Raw genomic sequence first — 21,045 nt, 5'->3', positions numbered from 1 at the left:
TCGATTGACCTCTTAATTTTCTAAGTTTTGCGGAGGTATCTTAATGCCCGCACGGGACATAAGAGCCGTTCTTCTTCTTCCTGGCCTATCAAGTCTGTCAGGTTCTTGAGAACGAAGTTATGTGGCCAAGGATTAGAAGGGTTTCCGTTTTTCGCGAGAAAATTGAGCTCCACGGAGCAAACTGCGTCGCCTTGAGAAAATCCCACCTTTTTGTCCATCGCGTGTAGCTCGCTAATTCGTCTAGCTGATGCCAATGCAACTAAAAATAACGTCTTCTTGGTGAGATTCTTCATAGACGAAGAAAGTAGCGGTTCAAAGGGAGGACCCGAAAGCCGTTTAAGAACTATATCGAGATTCCAAGCTATCGAACCCTTTGACGATTTAGAAGTCTCGAACGATTTAATTAGATTGGAAAGATCACTATTCGCGGATAGGTCTAGTCGTCTCTGTTTAAAAACTGAAACCAACATCGCTCTGTATCCCCTAATAGTCGAAGGCGCTAAATGCTTACCGTCCTTTAAGAATAGAAGGAAATCAGCTATTTCGTTCACAGATATTTCAGAAGAAAAGACTTTAGTTTGTCTACATCATTTTCGAAACACTCCCCATTTAGACCGGTATAGTCTGTTAGAAGAATCTCTTCTGCAGTTCGCGATAGCTTCTGCAGCTCGTCTTGAAAAACCTTTCGCTCTGACGAGACTCCTGACAGTCTGAATCCTGTCAGTGCCAGAGTGGATAATCCTTGGTGGAATCTTTCGAAGTGCAGTTGTCTGAGTAGACATCTCTTTAACGGAAGATGTCTGGGGAAATCTACGAGCAAGTCGAGGAGATCTGGGAACCATTCTTTCCTTGGCCAGAATGAAGCGACTAGTGTCAGAGAAAGCTTTTTGTGGAAAGACACTTTGTTCAGCACCTGTCTTATTAGGCCGAACAGGGGAAAGGTGTATGCTTCCAGGCCCGACCAGTCTAAAAACATTGTGCCGACTGACCATGCAAGAGGGTTCGGGACTGGAGAGCAAAACAGCGGAAGGCGGTTGTTCCTCGAAGTTGCACAGAAGTCTATCATCGGCTTTCCCCAAAGATTCCATAGGTCTAGGCAGACCTTTGCATCGAGTTCATTCCAATGGCAGTACTTGATGACAGCGACTTAGTTCGTCCACCAATATGTTCATTTTCCCATGAACAAATCGAGGGATCAGCGCAACTAGAAATTTTTCTGCCCACAGAAGCAGATCTTTTGCAATGTTGTAGAGGGAGAAGGAGCGCGTTCCCCCTTGTTTCCTGATGTAGGAAAGTGCTGTGGACCACCTGTCCCGTCACAAGATGAGAGAACGCCTGAAGTCCCAGGTACACTGCTAATAGCTCCCTCACGTTGATATGAAGAGATCGCTGAGTTTCTGACCATTCCCCTGACGTTTCATTCTTCCCCAACAGGGTTCCCCAACCTGCGTCGGAGGAGTCTGAAAAGAACTGAAGGATTGGGTGGAGCGGACGAAGCAAAAGACCCTCTACCAGTCTTAGTTTTGAAAGCCACCACGCTAAGTCCTCCTTGATTTCGTCTGAAATCGAGAATACTGTCGAGTCCGGTTGAGTCTTCCTGCACCATGATGCCTTCAGGAAGAATTGTAGGGGCCTCATGTGCAGTCTTCCGAGTTTGACAAACTGTTCCACCAAAGCTAGTGTTCCTAACAGACTGGTCCAATGGTTGGCGGAACAGAACTTGCGGTCCAGGAAGACCTGTACTACTTCCAGACACGACTGGACTCTCTTTGGTAAAAGAAAAGCCTGAAAAACTCGAGAGTTAAGAGTCATCCCCAAATAGAGAATGCTCTGTGTCGGAATTAGCTGAGATTTCTCCTTGTTTATAAGAAGACCTAACAAGTGAGTTAATGAAAGAGTAGTTCCTCGATGGATGAATGGTTTTCGCGCTTGGCTGCCAATCCGGTGGTTCGAAGTTCGAATCCCAGCTCGGCCAATGCGGAATCAGAGGAATTTATTTCTGGTGATAGAAATTCATTTCTCGATATAGGATGGTTCAGATCCCACAATAAGCTGTAGGTCCCGTTGCTAGGTGACCAATTGGTTCCTAGCCACGTGAAAAAAAAAAAGAAAAAAAAAATCTAATCCCTCGGGCCAGCCCTAGGAGAGCTGTTAATCAGCTCATTGCGTCTGGTAAAACTCAAAAGACTATTTAATTTTTTAATTTATGCACTGACTTTCCGAAGAGTAGCGGAGAAGCCAGTCATCTAGGCGCAGTAGGCGTTGGACACTCAGATGTCTAGGGGAAGGTGTAACCACTTTCCCAGCGGAGTCAGCACTCGCATAAATACTTGCGGTGCTGTCGAGAGGCCAAAGCAAAGAGCTCGAAACTGGTAGGTCTTGCCCATGAACACAAATCTAAGGTATTTCCTGGAGTCGTGGTGAAGTAGGATGTGGAAGTATGCATCCTGCATATCCAGGGATACCATCCAGTCCCCTTGACGAAGGTATTCCAACACCAAACGAGTCATTTCCATATTGAATTTGGTCTTCTGAATGAACAAATTCAGTGCGCTTACATCCAGTACGGGCCTCCAGCCCCCTGATGACTTGGGGACTACGAACAGATGGCTGTAAAACCCCGGGGATGGTCTGTCGCTTATCTCCTCTATGACAGCCTTCTGCATGATTCTCTATTTCTCGGGTTAAGGCTACAAACTTCTCCTGAGCCTGGAGAGTAGGGCGGGTAATGCGATAGGAACATTGGATAGAAGCGGAGTGTCTTTGAAAGAAATGGAGTAACCGAACCAGAGAACTTGGGTCACCCAGGGCTCTGCCCCTCTGTGACTCCATTCCTCCCAGAAGAGGCTCAGTCTGCCCCCTACCTGAGCATGAAGGATTGAAGGATCACTTGGGACGATTCGCGTCAGGTGTCGTAAATTCGATCGAGCCTGACGAACGGTCTAGACCTGCCCCCTCGAAAGGGTTTCTTTTTTTTCCTGCAAAGGGCGATTCCAAAGGTGTTAGGCGTCCATAGATTGAGGGTTTAACTCGCTTACAAGACTGAGCAAGTAGTCATAGTAGACTTCTTTTCCAGTGTAGAAAGTTCTGGCCACTGTTTCTCGGGAACAGATGATTCTTGTCGAAAGGAGAAAACCGAAAACCAAAAGGGCGGACTTCTGAGGTTAAGCGACTCCTCTTGAAACAAAAGAACACCAGAGCTGTCTTTTCTTGAGATCCTGAAAAAAATGCAAAGAGAGGCCAGCTCATCACAACCATCCTGAACTGATTTGTCGGCACATGACAAAACCCCAAGCCAGTCGGATGCCAGGTCCTCCTGGAGAGTAGGGCAGTCCTCTATTTTCGTAGCGAGGGCTCCGATTGTCCAGTCCAAGAAGCTCATATTCTCTAAAATCTTGAAAATATTCTTTACCAAATGGTCCAACTCGGGCGATGTAAAGAATATTTTAGCTGCTGCAAATGCGGACCTCCTATTTGCATCTACCAGGCCAGAGAAGTCCCCCTGGGAGGAGGCCCATGGGAAGCTTCTCCGGTTACGTAGAACCTATACCTCTTCTTAACAAGTTTCGACGGAGGATAGGCGAAAGTTGCTTCCCTAAGCTCTCTCTTGAACTTCAACCAGTCTTCTATATCACGAAGCGATCGTTTAGCAGCCTTGGAAAGTACGAGCTTCGAGAGAAGAGGATCGAAATTCTTCTTTCTCATCAGGAAGATGGAAGCAGGCGACCTGGGAGCAGCTGCTACGAAGTAATCAGGGTACATGTCCAGAAGGTAGCGTAAAAGCTTCAAATAGCACGTGAGAGGGATAGAGTCTGCTTCAAAGTCCTCCTTGTCATCTGAGGAGATAGGTGACAGAGAGGGTTCTTGATTCGACTCATTGTTCTTCGGATATTGTTTGCTTTCTTTCATCCAGTTCATCAGCTCTTGCAATTGTCGACGTAAAGGAACTAAATTCTCGTCTTCTTGAGTTGAAGTCGTAGCAACTGGGGTTGTGGACTTCGACACGCTCGACACCAGAGGTCTCGCGCCAGTCGAATTATCTGTCATGTGCAAAGTCAAAGGTAAACTTTCGACAGATTGATGAGTCGAAGATCTCGACGAACTCAGAATCGGTCGTTCCACAATCGAGTCGAAGGCGGCTGCTGTTCTGTCGTGAGAATCCAAGGTGAAGTCCATGTAGCTACATTACAAGACGGGTGAGGGTTATCTACTTCTCTGTTCCTCTTCACAGGGGGTGGAAAGAACACCTCTTCAGTCGAACGTCTCTTTAACGGACGCAAGACTGAAGAATCACGCCACTTACGACTTCTAATCGGCAACGAATCACTCGACTCTGTCAATAACTGATTACAGAACGACACACCTTTCCAATGGTGTTCAGTCGAATCCTGCTGTCACACCACAGGATCGACGGAGGAAGCGACTGTCTGTGGGCAAACCCCGACAGTCTCCTTTGGACCTCCGGTAGGTCTTCTCCCCGAGGCGGGGGAGCGGGACAGGGACCTTCATCTAGGAGAACTATCGGGACAAAAAGTCACCCCCTCAGATTGCACTGCACTGACACTTTTCACTTCACTCAAAGTCTTTTCTGTGAAAGACTTTACCGATAAACCTAACTGCATAACCGTATTAGCTAATACATCAAATTTCTTTTCAAATTCAGACTCAAGGCTGGCATTGGTGTCAGGAGAAACTCCACAGGAAGTTGGCAAGGGAGTAACAGGAGCAGGAGTAGGAGGACTCAAGATCGGAGACATAATAAGAGGAGAAGGAGAAGGAATAGGAGCAGGTGCTTCGATAGAAGAAGCAAAAGAAGCTAAACTAGTCTTACTTTCAGCTCTGAGAGCCGCCTTTCTTTTCCTATCCTTAATTACCTTCCCCGAGTGAGAAACAAAAACTTTCCACTGTTGTTCACTCCAATCCTTGCATTCATCACAAGTAAGACTCTCTAGAGCACTCACAACCCCTACACTTAATACACTTAGTGTGCGAAATGATATTGTTAAGATACAATAAAGTTTGTTCATACTTACCTGGCAGATATATATATAGCTGTATTTCTCCGAAGTCCGACAGAATTTCAAAACTCCCGGCTCACGCAGTGGTCGGCCAGGTGGTTAGTACCCATTCCCGCCGCTGGGAGGCGGGTGTCAGGAACCATTCCCTTTTCATTTTCTATTCAGATTTTCTATTCCCACTGTCTCCTGCGGGGAGGTGGGTGGGTACTTTGATTATATATATCTGCCAGGTAAGTATGAACAAACTTTATTGTATCTTAACAATATCATTTTGTTCATGAAACTTACCCAGCAGATATATATATAGCTGAATCCCACCTTTGGAGGTAGGGAGAGACAGAAAAGGATTTTGGAAACATATTACATGCAGATGAATAACATCTTGGTTCCTTACCTGTTAGCATAGCTGACTTCGTGATTACTGTCACCCAAGTCTGCTACTGCTTTACTAGAGTCTCAGCAAGGTAGTGACCTATATAGCTGGTGAGTTCTAGATGATCTGTCAACGGGAGCGTGACCACAATGTGACTAGACCATTTTGACCATACTATGAGGGCAATGAAGTAAAAAATTCACCACCTGACCAGCCTAACAATTTTCATTCCCACATCACTTAGGCTAAAGGAAAGGAAGTCCGGCTCAGGCGGACGACCTTACAACCATAAAACAATCCATAAAAACTCACCTACCCATTTCCTACAGGGTAGGATGAGTGCAACTTCAGCCCCCAACAAAGTGTCTGCTGCGACGTATGGTCCAAGCGCATAGCAGTTCTCGTATGTCGTCTTCACATCCCGCAGGTAGTGTGAAGCGAACACCGAGTTGCTGCGCCCAAAAGGTGGCACTCAGAATGTCATTGAGTGCCATGTTCTTTTGGAAAGCTACTGAGGTAGATATAGCTCTCACTTCATGGGCATTCACTTTCAACAGCTTAACATCACTGTCTTCGCAAGATGAATGCGCCTGTCTAATGGTGTCTCTCAAGAAGAATGCCAGAGCATTCTTCGACATCGTAAATCTGGTCTTCTGACGAACACCATAAGTTGTTAGAAGGACCTCGACATTCCTTCGTTCTTTGTAAATAAATCTTGAGAGCCCTGACAGGGCACAGGACTCTCTCTGGTTCGTCTCCAATGATTTCCGCCATACCAATTATCTCAAAACTGGGCCAAGGGTTAGACGGATTTCATTTTTCGCTAGAAACGTAGGACTTAAGAGCAAACAGCATTATGTCCCCTAAAACCAATATGCTTGCTAAAGGCTTAAATTTGAATTTATCCACTAACCCTCTTCGCCGTCGCCAGAGTCGTTAGGAAAATAGTTTTCTTAGTAAGATCCCTTAAAGAGGCATTTCTGAAGGGGTTCAAACCGATTTGACATTAGGAATTTAAGTACTACATCCAAATTCCATGATGGTAACTTAGGTTGAGGAAAAAAAAAAAATCTTTATAGTCTCGAAAGGACCTTAAAGATCGTGGATATCCTTATTATTTGCCAAATCAATTCCTCTATGTCTAAAGACTACAGCATAACATACTTCTGTAGCCTTTGATTGTTGAGACTGCAAGCTTTAGGTCGTTTCTCAAGTAGAGCAAAAAGTCCGCTATTTGGCTCACAGAGGTCGTGGTAGAGGAAATGCGTGTTCTTCTGCACCAGCTCCTAACGAAGCCCACTTCGATTGATAGACTCCAAGCGTGGAAGCTCTTCTCGCATTGGCGATTGCTTTTGCAACCGGTCTAGAAAAACCCCTCGCTCTGACCAACTTTTTGATAGTCTGAATGCAGTCAGACTCAGAGCGGGGAGGATTCCGTGGTATCTCTCGAAGTGGGGCTGTTTGAGTAGATCTGTCCTCATGGGCAATGTCCTCGGGAAGTCTACTACAAAGGTCATGACCTCGTGAACCACTCCTTTGCTGGCCAATAAGGAGCGATTAACGTCAATCTCGTCCCTTCTGACATTGCAAACTTCTTCATCACTTCCCCCAGAATCTTGAACGGGGGAAAGAAATGCGTGTAAAGATCCATCCCTGTCCAGTCCCAAAGAAGGTGCATCTATTGCTATTGCTCCCGGTCGAGCACGGGGGAGCAATACAACGGAAGCCTCTTTGTTCTCGCTGTTGCAAAGACGTCCACTAGAGGACGTCCCATAACTTCCACAGCTCTCGACACACATCCTGATGCAGAGTCCACTCGGTCGCAGCAGTTGACCTTGCCGACTGAGGAGATCTGCCCGGAACGTTCTCCACGCCTGCAACGAACCTCGTTAGAATCGTTACTTTCTGAGTTCTCGCCATAACAGGATCTCTCTCGCTAGATTGAACAATGATCGCGAGTGAGTCCCTCCTTTTTTTATGTATGATGGACAGAGCTGCGGTATTGTCTGAATTTATCTGAAACTATCTTGTTTGCGACTTTTTCTTTGAAAAACTGAAGTGCCAAGTATATGGCTGCCAGTTCTTTGAGATTTATGTGCCAGAAACACCTGTTCCCCACTCTCCAGGTGCCTGACAATTCCTCCCTCCCTAGTGTAGCTCCCCACCCGGTGGTGGACGCGTCGGAGAACAACACTAGGTCGGGGCTCTGAAGTTTGAGGGAAGTTCCTTCCGAAAGCTTCACAGGATCGAGCCACCACTTTAGGTGATCCTTTACCTCCTCCTTTGGGATCCTCAAAATTGTCTCCAAATTTCTTTGTCTCCAACTTCCTTCAGGAAAAACTGGAGAGGTCTGAGATGTAGTCTCCCCAAGGAAACAAACTTCTCCAGCGAGGAAATGGTGCCCAGCAGACTCATCCATTCCCTCATCCCGAGCATGATTCTTTCCTAAGGACGACTGATATTTTTTCTAATCCTTGCTGTTGACGTCCCTGGGACGGAAAAGCTCGAAAAGCCACTGAATCCATCTGAATCCCCAGATACACGATGGACTGTGTGGGGATCAGCTGCGACTTTTCGAAATTCACTAGAAGTCCCAGGGACTTTGCTAGAGTTAAGGTTGATTGAAGGTCCTTCAGACACCTTTCTTTCGACGATGCTCGAATGAGCCAGTCGTCTAGATATAGAGAGATCCTTATGTTTGCAAGATGAAGCCACCTCGCCACGTTCTTCATTAGAATTGTGAAAATCATTGGTGCCGTACTCAGACCGAAGCAAAGAGCTCTGAATTGGAAAAACTCTTCCCTTCATGACAAAACGCAGGTATTTCTTCGATCGGGGATGTATCGGGACGTGGAAATATGCGTCTTGCAGGTCCAGTGATACCATCCCGTCGTTTTGTCTTAAGGCCGCAAGCACTGACTGAGGTGTCTCCATCTTGAACGTCTGTCTCTCTATAAAAAGGTTTAGACTGCTCACATCTAAAACTGGCCGCCAGCCTCCCGACTGTTTCGGCACCAGGAATAACCTGTTGTAGAAACCCGGGGACTGAATGTCCTCGACTTGTTCTATTGCTTTCTTCTCGAGCATTTGTTCTATCAGATCGTACAAGATCTGTTGTTTTTCTCCATGGTAAGAGGGTGATAGATCTATAGGTGTTGTGCACAATGGAGGAGGCTTCAGGAAAGGTATTTTGTATCCTCGCTCGATGACGTGAGCGACCAGCTGTCTGCCTCTATCTTCTTCCAAGCTTCTGCAAATAAATGAAGCCTGGCACCTAATGGCGACTGAAGGACTTCCTCCTCATTTTTTACCTCTGGACTTAGACTGAGCTCTGCCTCTAGAGAGTCCTCTTCCTCTAGGAGAAGGTCTAGAGGATGCTCCACCTCGAAAGGGCTTTGTTTATTTTCTAGAAAAACTGGGGTCGTGTTGAAGTCGAAGGAACCGCAGGACGTCTAGAAGATTGTGCTAAGAGATCCTGAGTAGCTTTTTCCTGTAGACTTCCAGCTACATCTTTAATCTAAGCCTGGGGGAAGAGATGGTCAGAAAGAGGGGCGAAAAGCAATTCTGCTTTCTGTGTTGGAGACACTGCTTTTCTGGTAGGTAAATTTTACAGTAGATAGCTCTCTTTTTCAGGAGCCCCTGCCAACCAAAAATGTGAAGCCAATTCCTCTGAACCATCCTCTGGAACTGGCCTTATCCATACAAGCAAGAACACTGGATAGCTCCCCCAAGCTAATTGAGTCTTGAACTACGAGACGTTAGTGTCAAGCAGCCCCAAACACCAGTCTAAGAAATTAAATACTTCAATTGTCCGAAAAAGACCTTTCAGATGGTGGTCTATCTCCGCTGGTGTCCATGTTATTTTAGCTGACGAAAGAAGAGACCTTCTTGGTGCGTCAACCAGACTGGAAAAGTCACCTTGAGCCGATGCGGGAGCTCTTAACCCGACATCCTCACCTGTATCATACCAGATCCCAGCCTTGCCGCAAAGTCTTGAAGGAGGCTGGGCAAAGGAAAACTTTCCTTGAGCTTTTCTAGACTCCATCCAATCTTGCACCTTCTTAAAAGCTCTCTTAGTTGAGAGAGACTTTGTCATTTTAACAAATCCAGGAGTCTTATTTGTTTTTGACAACGAAAACTGAGAAGGAGGAGACCGAGGTGCTGCGGGTTGAAACTCTTCTCCAAATGAATCCCGAAGCAATCGAACCAAAACTTGATAATCGGATGGAACTCTGACACAGCGGTTTTGATCCTCTTCCGTTTCTTCTGAAATATTACTTAATCCTTCCTCATCTATAGGAGTGACCAAGGGGACTCCGAAGCTGGTGGTACAAGTCCTTCACTCCGAGCTTTAATGAAGATCGTTGTTTTGACGTGCATGGAGCATTCTGAATATTAATATCTAAAGATTCAGATAAAGCGGTACCAATTTCTTGCTCATTCTCTCAATGAGAGTCCCTCGAAAAAAGCCGATTGCAGTTGAGGTTCCATACTAATACCTTGCTGTGATACCTGATGGATATGCCAACAAAGCGTCCGCTTGAACGTCTCGCTTGGCATCCGTCCGAGCGTCAAGCTTGGCGTCCAGCCGAGCGTCACGCTTGGCGCCCAGCCGAGCACGCTTGGCGTCCAGGTGAGCGTCACGCTCGTCGCTCAGCCGAGCGTTCTCGCTTGGCGTCCAGGTGAGCGTCACGCTCGGCGTCCATCCGAGCGCCACGCCTGGTGTCCAGGTGAGCGTCACGCTCGACGTCTGTCCGAGCGTACCGCTTGTCTAAACAGGCGTCCCTGTGAACACTCCGCTCCTTCCAAGCCGAACTAGGAGCGTCGAGTTTCTCAGACTGTATACGGCCTCGTTTCGTAATCATAGGATCGTCCGTCCTTGTATAAAGCGAGCCTCGAGAGTCTGGGCGAATCCTCGTAGGAAGTTTTTCATGCCCTTTCTCCAACTGCAGGTGAGACGTACGAAATCTAGAATGAGTACTCACAGGCGAAAGAGACGATCGGTCCACCCGTGCGGGAGACCTCTTAGATCTTTTAATCGGTAATCTATCATCTTTTTCTTCCTCGGACGAATTTCTGATTCTCTCTCAGCCAGCAACAAAGCAAGTTGTTGTTGCATCGACCTGATAACACTCTTTGTAGTAGAAGATTCTTTTCAGGAGAAAACTGATCCTATGAGAAGGCGAGGGGCGAGGGGAAGCCCTATCCCTTCTCACAGACCCGTTCTAGTTCTATTCTTAGAACGAATAGGCCGCTCCAAAGCGTCCTCGTCAGATGACATCATAATTCTCCTTTGAGGAGTCCATGCAGCAAAACTCTCCGGTGAAGACCGCAAACCAACAGGAGAAAAAGGACGTGAAGCGTCTTCTTCACTGCGATCGAAGACTCTGGCCGCTTGTGCGACACCTTGAGTTTTCGATCTTTTTTGCGGTGGAGAGTAATCCAAGTCTTGAGGCGAAGCCCGTAACGAAGAAGCAGCGCAAAGAGACTCTGCGCCCTCCTCTGAGAGACTACTGACGATAGCCGCCTGTGCGACATTTAACGTCATAGCTCTTTTCAGAGGACGTGAGCGTCTTCTCATGCTCCAACTCCTGTGTTAGGGGAGGACGCCTCGAGGACGAAAAGCACTCGCGGAGGATACGCGCACTCGCACACTCTTTGGCAGCCTGGGGATCGTCTACAGGTTCTGCCGAAGGGACGCCAGATCGGTGGGGGTTCCCCGTAACCCTCCTGAGGCTTTCGACATGTCCGTCTCCTGGGCTTGGAAGTTCGACAGAGGTCCAGGCCTAGAGGCATTATAGGGCCGATCTGACGCCCCCTCCACAACACTGGGGGCACTTTCACTGCACTTTTGATCACTAATAATGCTTTTACCCTCCAAAGCGAGCACTTTAGATTCTAGGTTTCGTATTGATTCCAGAATCGTAGATAGGGCATTGTCTTCCACTGATTTTTCAGGTCCCGAAGGCACCACATTTTCAGGGCCCGAAGGCACAACAGATTTAGGTGTACCAACTACTGAATGTATAGTAGGAGAAACCTTACTACCCTTACTTCTACTGACTGATACACTCCTGGAGGAAGATCTCCGTATCCTATCACGCTCCAATTTCCGCACATAGGATTCATAAGCCTTCCAACCCGAATCAGACAGACATTCACACTCCTTACAACGGTCATTTATAACACATGTATGTTCTCTACAATTATTACATATTGTGTGTGGGTCTACCGAACCTTTCGGTAGCCTCACCTTACAACCTTCCATACAACACACTCTGGTGCTAGATAAACTAGTCCCAGACATCTTAGTTAAAGGAAAAAACCAAACCAAATTCAAATCCAATCCACTATCAGCGTAAGCCTAGTCACAATCCACGTTCGATAACCAAAAAACAAACAGGATACTCAAGTAACAGAGAAGTTTCGAAAATCCTAGACGGAGGTGTTGAAAACAGTTGTTATCAACACCGGCGACAGAAAAAATCTGAATAGAAAATGGGAATGGTTCCTGACACCCGCCTCCCAGCGGCGGGAATGGGTACTAACCACCTGGCCGACCACTGCGTGAGCCGGGAGTTTTGAAATTCTGTCGGACTTCGGAGAAATACAGCTATATATATATCTGCTGGGTAAGTTTCATGAACAAATCATAAATTAATTTAACTAACCTAGTTTTGCACCCTCCGGTGTAAAACCTAACTAATGAAGGACTAGAGTTCGACATGATGGTAAGACCATAAAATTGCAGAAAAGAAATTCAGCTTCAATCCCACAAACACGAAGTTGAATACTTCACCGATATTGGAGAGATATACTTCCCAGCAAATGAAGAAAAATTCTGCACTGACCACCGATGTTCACCAGAAGCCAGCAGAGAACAAATTGATGTTACCTGGGCAGTTGTACCTGTAGCTCCCTCGAGTGGAGGAAGATGACGTCACCTACATCAGCGATGGCGGCGCCACCGCAGAAGTTTTGAATCTATTGTCTGCCTTTTGTAGGGAACCTACAGCTGTATAATTGTTCGGTAAGACACTGCAATAAAATGTATCCTTTACATTTGGTACTACCAGAAAGTGTTCCCTAACACTGGGCAGTAATCAAGTTTTCTGTTCTCATAAATTTCTAGAGCACTCATCAATTTCCATAACTCAAAAAGTGAGACTTTAAAAGTAAATCAAGCCCTGTTGTAGACACAGGCAGCTGTGATTTGATATTCACTTTTAAGAAGTCTACTTTCCAATTCTTGGTTTTTACATTATTTAATTAATTACAATGAAGATTTGGGAAATGAAGTTCACTTACATAAACTTGCATAGTTCAAAATGTTTTTGATACAAAATATTCAAAATCACATGAGCATGGCTGATTTGTTTTCACAGAGAAGTTATCAAATACCTTAATAGTAGACTAAACTTAATTCTAATCCCAAGTGTTCTATACTGAATGATACAAATTTCACCACCACTTACCAAAACATGGAGACTGTCACTGGTCTTTTCAAATTCGCTGGCAAATTGGTGCACACTTTTTGGTTGGGATATATCCAAAATATGCACAAAGACATTCTGAAATAATAAATATGTGTATATAAAACATTACTCTGTAAGCAGTAGCATTTCCCTAATTCAAAATTTACAAAGAAAAGTACATATGACACCTAATGTTAAGGTAACCAGCAAAAAGCAAAGGTAATTTCAATTGAAGAAATAAACAACTTCAAGTAAATAAGCCATGGTATCAGCAGGAATCTAAAAACCATTTGAATAGAAGGCATTTACTGTATACACACATGTAATATTTGACCTCCAGATACTTATCATTTATAATTTTAAAACCTTTTAAATTTTATACAAGTGTTATTACAAATGTGGAATTACTGATCTTTGAATCCTTATCCTTAGCACCTGACTGCCACTTATTCCATAAATTTACTTTAGCAAGATAGTCAATAGTAGTCTAGACATAAAACATTTTATTTGAAATATCAAATATTTCAACTCATTACTTGATCTAAAGAGGTGGTGTCAACATTTCCTGAAGGTACCTCAAAGATCAGTTAAACCAGTGAGATGAGGGTTTCTACCTGGTAGGGCAGGTTTCACCCCACACTAACCACCACTTTGCTTGCTTCGAGTACACATACAGCAACTTGATTCACCAAAGTAGGAGTTTTATTTGTAGTATGCAAGTCATTCCTATATTATTGAGCTAAAATATACTAAGTCGCAGAAGACTACATTAACTGGGTTCCTATGCTTTTAGTACCATTAACTTCAGCACATGTCATAACCAATCTTTACATGATTACGTGATTAACGGGAATTATTGTATGCTTTGTGTGCAAAATCATTGCAATTAATATTATAATCAATGATAAAAATATTAATTTTACCTCATTTCCAGATGTTTCTACAATTTCTTTCTTGGCCTCTTCAGCAGTAGTAGAATTACGACACACCATGTGAACTGTTCCTCCATGTTTTGCAATTTCAGTAGCTATGCATTTCCCAATGCCACTATTTGCACCTGTAAGTTGAGCAGATTATGAAAACCTGAAACTTTTTTCATTCACATTTCTGACACTTATTCAGCCAACTTCTGGGAGGATAGTAACTAGGTTTATGTATTGATGATAATAAAATTAGACACCATCTTCATTTGCCTTTCATGTGAAAATGTTTCCTTATGGGGGTACATATTTTATGAACTTTCTTCTTTAGTACCTTCTGTTCAGATCCTATTCTGCCTGGATTTCTAACTAGTCCAAGTATTAATCTATCCCTTCTTTACTGGGCTTAAATCTCTTACTTGCTTTGGAAAAAAAAAATTCTATAACAAAGCCTTCAACCTGGACTAGAAGGATAATCAGCAAAAATAACACATTATACTAACATTTTATTAAAAGGATATCATCAATAAAATACTACACTAGTATCTTCTTACTAAAAGGATATCACCAATAAAATATTACACTAACCTGTTATCATATAGTGGCGCCCAGTGCAATCGACTTCTAAATCATTTTCTTGGAAATTCTTACTGGCTACTAGATATCCACCCCTGAAGAAGAGGTATTAAATGAAAAAACATTCTAAAAACTTACATTTTCAAATAAAATTATAAAAACTTACATACATACTATCTGTGCTATGTAATACGTACCCAGCATTAGCAACAGTTACATTAGTATCCAAAGACAGAATCAAAGGCCAATTAATACTTGATAATTCGATTTGTATACTAAGGCTAGACATATTCACTACTGACAGTCCTTGGGTTAAGTCAGACTCTGCTTACATCGCTCTTCAAATATATTCATCAAAAGATATTTCCCGGGTTACAGCGCATGATCTGGGTTCACGTTGCCAGTCTAACGAAGACTGGAACTTAAATATGGCTCCAAAATGGCAAAATGGTCAAAATTTGGATTTTTTTTTTTATATGAAGAGCTCAATCAAAATGCAGGTTACATAATTTTCCAGGCACCCAAAGGATTGATAGAAAGGTTTTCATAAGATTTTCGATGATATTTCAGGTTATGTTGTTTTTCAGCTTACATCGAAGCGTAGGAACGGAAACTCCAGCATAACCCAGGGACTGCCTGTATATGGTAGACCTAACTGTACTATGTGATTCAGTGTTGAACTTTAAAAACACAGAAGATAATTCAAAATTGTGTCCTATTTTGAAAGTGCCTGATGTGAATAGTCAAATTAGGGCTAAGAGAAACACTGTCCCATGTGGGAATGTGACCCACCTTGATTACTTTCAATGCTAATTTGGCAAGTCACTTATACCTCTATTATTTATATAAACAAATTAAGTTCTTGACACAGGGTTAGGGACAACGTAATGGGGACCTGAAAGTGCAGGTGTACAAAAACAGATGCTGATACAGTATTACTAAGTTAATAGCTCTGCACAGACTGCAAGGAATGGTCCCACGAAAACGAGTCACTAGGGATTGGGGGTCAAATGTATTTCACCATGTTTAGTACTAGTCCCTGGGGGGGAGGTTAATTACAGTCGACCAACAAAAAATAACAGCAAGTTCTTAATAAGCAACCAAAATACTATAGAATTAAGTAAATTAATTTCCAAGGAAATACCCGACATTGAGCAATTACTACTTAGATCTACCAAGATGCCTTGTCTGGAGCAGAGATTTCCTTTGTCACAAAGAAATAAATGTTGGGCATAGGGTAAAATACCAAATGGCCACCTGATGGCCCCCTCTACCATGGCGCGACCACCTTCCCGAAAATCGTAAATTATGGCCTTCATTTGTGACCTGGGAGAAAAAACTGACTTCGAGAGGAAAGTAGAGGTCTTGAGGTGTTGCTTTGACGGACACCATCTGGCTCTTGGCTAATGTCTATCCTGGGTTACAGGATGTGTTCAAGTACTTTTTCAGGAAGGTGGTCACACTACAGTAGAGGACAGGTGGCCGTTCGGTAATTTTTACCCAATGACTGTTCGATCTTTAAAGTAAATATACAAGAAGCCTGCCGATGTAGTAGATGAATTGTACATGCTTTTATGAGTTGTATTCCTCTTTTGTGTTAGGCCTATAGGTTTTTATCACCCCAACTGACACCCTCTGGGGTAGCCTAGCCCTTAAGCGCCGAAGCGGTAAAAATAAAAAACTCCCCCGAATGCCGGAGCCGGTTTTGAGTGAGCGCGGAAGCGGAAAAAATAATTTTTTCAAAAAATCACAGCGCGCTTAGTTTTGAAGATTAAGAGTTCATTTTTGGCTCCTTTTTTTTGTCATTGCCTGAAGTTTAGTATGCAATCATCAGAAATGAAAAATAATATCATTATCATATGTAAATAATGCGATATATGGTAGCGAAAAAAAAAAATTCATACATAATTGTATTAAAATCACGCTGTGCAAAAAACCGTAAAAGCTAACGAGTTTCTTTTTTTTTCGTTGTATTGTACACTAAATTGCAATCATTTTGATATATAATACATTGTAAAACAACAAAAGCAACACCGGAAAAATATTATCACAAAATGATGTACGAATTCGTAATGCACGGACGTAAAAAAATGTTTTTTTTTCAAAAATTCACCGTAAAACTAAATACTGTTCTAGAGACTTCCAATTTCTTTCAAAATGAAGACAAATGATTGAATATTACGATACTGTAAGAGTTTTAGCTTACAATTGCAGTTTTCGACCATTTCCGACGAGTTAAAAATGACCAAATGTCGAAAAATTTTTATAATTTTTTTTATATGCAATTATTTCGGAAATTAGAATAGCTACAACCTTCAAAAAATTTTTCTTTTATTCTACATGAAATTGCGCACATTTTCATATATAAAACTCTATGAAATGCCAAATATGAAACGGAGCAAATTTTCCGAGAATGCGATGTACGCAATTCGGAGATTTATGGCGGAGAATCCGCGCGTCGCGGGAGGGAAGGAAAGTTTTTTTCATAAATTCACCATAAATCGAAATATTGTGCTAGAGACTTCGAATTTGTTGCAAAATGAAGGTAAATGATTGAATATTACTAAAATATAAGGGAGTTTTAGCTTACATTGCGTTTTTTGACCATTTCGGTAGAGTCAAAGTTGACCAACGTGGTTTTTTTTCTATTTATCGTGATTTATATGCAAATATTTCAAAAATGAGAAAAGCTACAACCTTCAATTATTTTTCGTTGTATTCTACATGAAATTGCGCACATTTTCATATATAAAACTTTATGTAACGGCTAATTTAAAATGGTTTGCAAACATTACACAATCGCACGTATGATTTTTTCGGAAGAGTTACCGCGCGGACGTAAGGAAAATTTTTATTGTTTTTTTTCATAAATTCACCATAAATCGAAATATTGTGCTAGAGACTTCCAATTTGTTACAAAATGAAGGTAAATGATTGAATATTACTAAAATATAAGTTTTAGCTTACAATTGCGTTTTTTCGACATTTCGGTAGATAGAGTCAAAATTGACCGAAGGTTGAAAATTTGTCACTTATCATTTTTTATATGAAAATATTTCAAAACTGATAAAAGCTACAACCATGGGTTGTTTTTAGTTGTTTATTCTTGCATGAAATTGCGCACATTTCTATATATAAAACTTTATGTAACGGCTAATTTTAAAATGGTGCAAAACATTACCACAAATCGCATGTATGATTTTTTCGGAAGAGTTACCGCGAGGACGTAAGGAAAAAGTTTTTTCATAAATTCACCATAAATCAAAATATTGTGCTAGAAACTTCCAATTTGTTGCAAAATTAAGGTAAATAGTTGAATATTACTACAATATAAGCGTTTTAGCTTACAATTGCGTTTTTCGACCATTTCGGTAGAGTCAAAGTTGACCGAAGGTTGAAATTTTGGCACATCGTTATTTATATGGAAATATTTCAAAACTGATAAAAGCTACAATCATGAGTATTTTTTTGTTGTATTTTAAATGAAATTGCGCACATTTTCATATATAATACTTCATGTAACAGATAATTTAAAACGGTGCAAAAATTATGTCAAAGTGGCGAAATAATTTTTGAAGTATGTCACTGATACTTTTTAGTGCGATAAGAAAGAAATTCGCGCTTGCGCGCCTGCGTAACGATTGTAAACAAAACAACGCCTTGATTCGTGAACTCCCAGGATCCCCCAAGGCGCGTGATTCAAAAGTTTTTGGCTGGTAGGCCTATAAGTATTTTTCCGCGAATTTAAAAAAAAAATTTTTTGAGTCGACGTATGGTACGTCCATTCGGCAATCGGGGGAGATTTTGACTCGACGTTTAATACGTCCATTCGGCGTTTAAGGGCTAGGTTAATGCATGTTAGGTTGATCAGCACTTTAATAGCTTACATGGATTTATAACAACTTTAATTTTTAATTATTTATGTTCAGTGAATGGTACAAATTACTGACATAAATAATAATAATAATAATAATAATAATAATAATAATAATAATAATAATAATAATAATAATAATAACGAACTGGATATTGGTACGGCAGCCGTATCCCTGATTGCGATAAATATTGGTACAGCTGTGAATTGTGCATGCGCGAACCCTTCTTTACTGCCCCAGGGGACATCCCGGCTCAGGCATATCAGTGACAGCAAGAAAATGTGACCTAGCAACTTGAACCGTGTAATAATACATCAGTTTTTGCTGAAAAACAGATGTTTTCAGATTTCATCAAGCTGAAAAAGGCAACAGACATCTACAAAGAGTCAAACTTCCAGAAATTGTATATCTGTAGGTCATGAACGATCGAATCGGCCCTGAAAAGAGTTCTGAAGAGGAGATACAAAGATTTGAAGCACAGTGCAGCAGTCAGTAGTGCATCCAATATGGGAAACATGCTGTTAATATAGACCTGATTTGGATGATTACTTACCATTGATTAGGCCATTTACCAGAGGATCGACTAGTAGTTTAACTTACTACCATGAATACAGCAGAGCATGATTTCTGTGTACTTCAAGTCTTCTTTGAATCTCCTCTTCGGAGCTCTTTTCAGGACAGATTCGATTGTTCGTGACCTACGGATATACAATTTCTGGAAGTTTGACTCTTCGTAGACATCTATTGCTTTGTTCAGCTCGTTGAAACCTGAAAACATCTGCTTTTCGGCAAAACTGATGTGTTATTACACGGTTCAGAGGAGATTCAAAGAAGATTTGTGGTACACAGATAGATTACTTTAGTTTTATTTTTCATGTATATAGTCAAAATCTAAGTATGTTTAAGTATTATTGTGATTTTTTATATTTTCATTTAGTGTCAAAATGCTTTGGTGATGACAGTATGGTGCTTCACTTTGACATTTTGAATTAAACATGTTAAGCGAAGAAAATCAGTACTGCTGCATGATTAACAAACTGCTGTACCTACAGCAAGTCAATAGCGCAATACGGCACAGAATCTGACTTACCCCCACTACAGTATGTTATTTGTACAGCAGGAAGTCTGAAATTGATGCATGCACACTTCAGTGCCGTACCAATTTCTATCGCAATCAGGGATACAGCTGCCGTACCAATATCCTGTGCATAATAATAATACTAATAACTAATACAAATAGGCCTAGCTACTGTTGTTGTGGCTGTGCATTTTAGCCTAGACCCATACTACCTAGGCTATCTACCTACTCATGCAATTCACTTTACTGTTCTTTTTTTTACATCCTTTTTTTATATTTCCTCTTAAAAAAAACCTGGTCTCCAAGAGATCTCCCCCATAATGACATCAGGCCAAAGGTAGTAAGGTAAAAAACCGCATGGTACAGGGGTGGACCATGTACGATCAACGTGAACAATCCCAAAAAAAGTACATTATAACTCGTGCTGACATCGGAGATGGGCATCAGTCACGACTTGTTGTTGTTGAGAAATGGAGCTAAAGACCTCTACTCCGGTGTCAGGACGCGTTATAATGTACTTTTCTTGGGGTTGTACACATTGATCGTACATGGTCCACCCCTGTACCATGCGGTTTTTTACCCTAAATATCGTAAGCCTAACAGGAGTCGAAGACATTTTTTTTCTTTTATACCCTTTTTTTTATCTTTTTTTAGATTTACTACCTCTACCTTTATTTCCACTTAAAAAAAACATGCTCTCCAAAAGATCTCCCCCACAATGACACTAAGGCCTACGGTAAAATATCGTAGGCCTAAGAGGAGTCGAAGAAAAAAATAGTAGTACCTAGTACTAGGTAGCTACCTATACATTGGACACCCCAATCCCTAGTGGATGTCGTATCCGCGGTAACGTTCCTTGCAGTCCGTGCGGAGTGTTTCTGTAGAAACACCAAACCAGGTTTCCAAAATATCTCCCTCATAATAACATTAAGGCCTAAGGAATATAAGGTAAAATATCGTAGGCCTAAAATTCGAAGAAAAAACGGGTCTAAATTTAGCTAGGTAGCCTAGCTCTACGTCTGAAAAAAACTTTAGCTAGATAATTATTATACTAATATTTAGTTTACTCACTTCGTATATTCTCTGAGCCCCTTCACGAACCAGACGGTGTTTCGGTAGATGGACATATTTAATTTAATGGCAGAAAAATGGGCGTGAATTGGCGGAAAAATGGGCGTGTTATCCAACAGGTGTTTCGTAAGATGACCCGCCTTCCCCAGCAGACAAATATGTAGCCATCGATATAAAATATAACTAAAGCTGTCTTTATTTAGCCCTCTAGTATTAGATGATATCTTACATTAAATCTCCTTTACGAAGGGTAATTGTAATGATATAATGATAATAATAAGACACTGGGGTAAATTTTGGACTTAACTGGAACGATTTTAATCATATTGCATACGTATACTCAACAGAATTGCGAACCCCTAAGTATCATATATCTTACATTAAATCTCCTTTACAAAAGGTAATAATAATATAATGATAATAATAAGACACTGAGGTCAAGTTTGGACTTTCTGAAACGAGTCTAATAACATTTCATACGTTTACTCAACAGAATTGCGTAACACTAAGCATCATATATAACGTCATTTATTAAAGTTGGGGGACCCTAAAGATAATCAGTATTATCTTCATAATCACAAAAGTATGTTTAATTATCCATTTAATAATGATATTACTTTTTTTTACTTTTGGGAATTCATAACTTTGACGCGAGTCGG

At 41.8% G+C, this 21,045-nt stretch overlaps 1 protein-coding gene across 1 annotated transcript in view; it reads right to left on the bottom strand.

The window, feature by feature from the left end:
• The window catches only part of LOC135208525 (dehydrogenase/reductase SDR family member 12-like), a 33,799-nt gene extending 13,245 nt beyond the window's left edge, over positions 1–20,554 (bottom strand). The window contains exons 1-4 of the mRNA XM_064240813.1: positions 20,387–20,554; positions 14,375–14,457; positions 13,790–13,923; positions 12,867–12,962 (exon numbers count right to left, since the gene is read on the bottom strand). Coding sequence (XP_064096883.1) covers positions 12,867–12,962; positions 13,790–13,923; positions 14,375–14,457; positions 20,387–20,442 — 369 coding nt within the window. The 5' untranslated portion in view covers positions 20,443–20,554. The remainder of the gene's footprint in view (positions 1–12,866; positions 12,963–13,789; positions 13,924–14,374; positions 14,458–20,386) is intronic.
• Positions 20,555–21,045: the final 491 nt, after the last annotated feature.

This window comes from Macrobrachium nipponense, chromosome 35 (genome assembly GCF_015104395.2).
Source record: "Macrobrachium nipponense isolate FS-2020 chromosome 35, ASM1510439v2, whole genome shotgun sequence".
Lineage (NCBI taxonomy): Eukaryota > Metazoa > Arthropoda > Malacostraca > Decapoda > Palaemonidae > Macrobrachium > Macrobrachium nipponense.
Note: the sequence above shows the minus strand (reverse complement) of the source record. Positions and strands in the feature narration are given on the sequence as shown.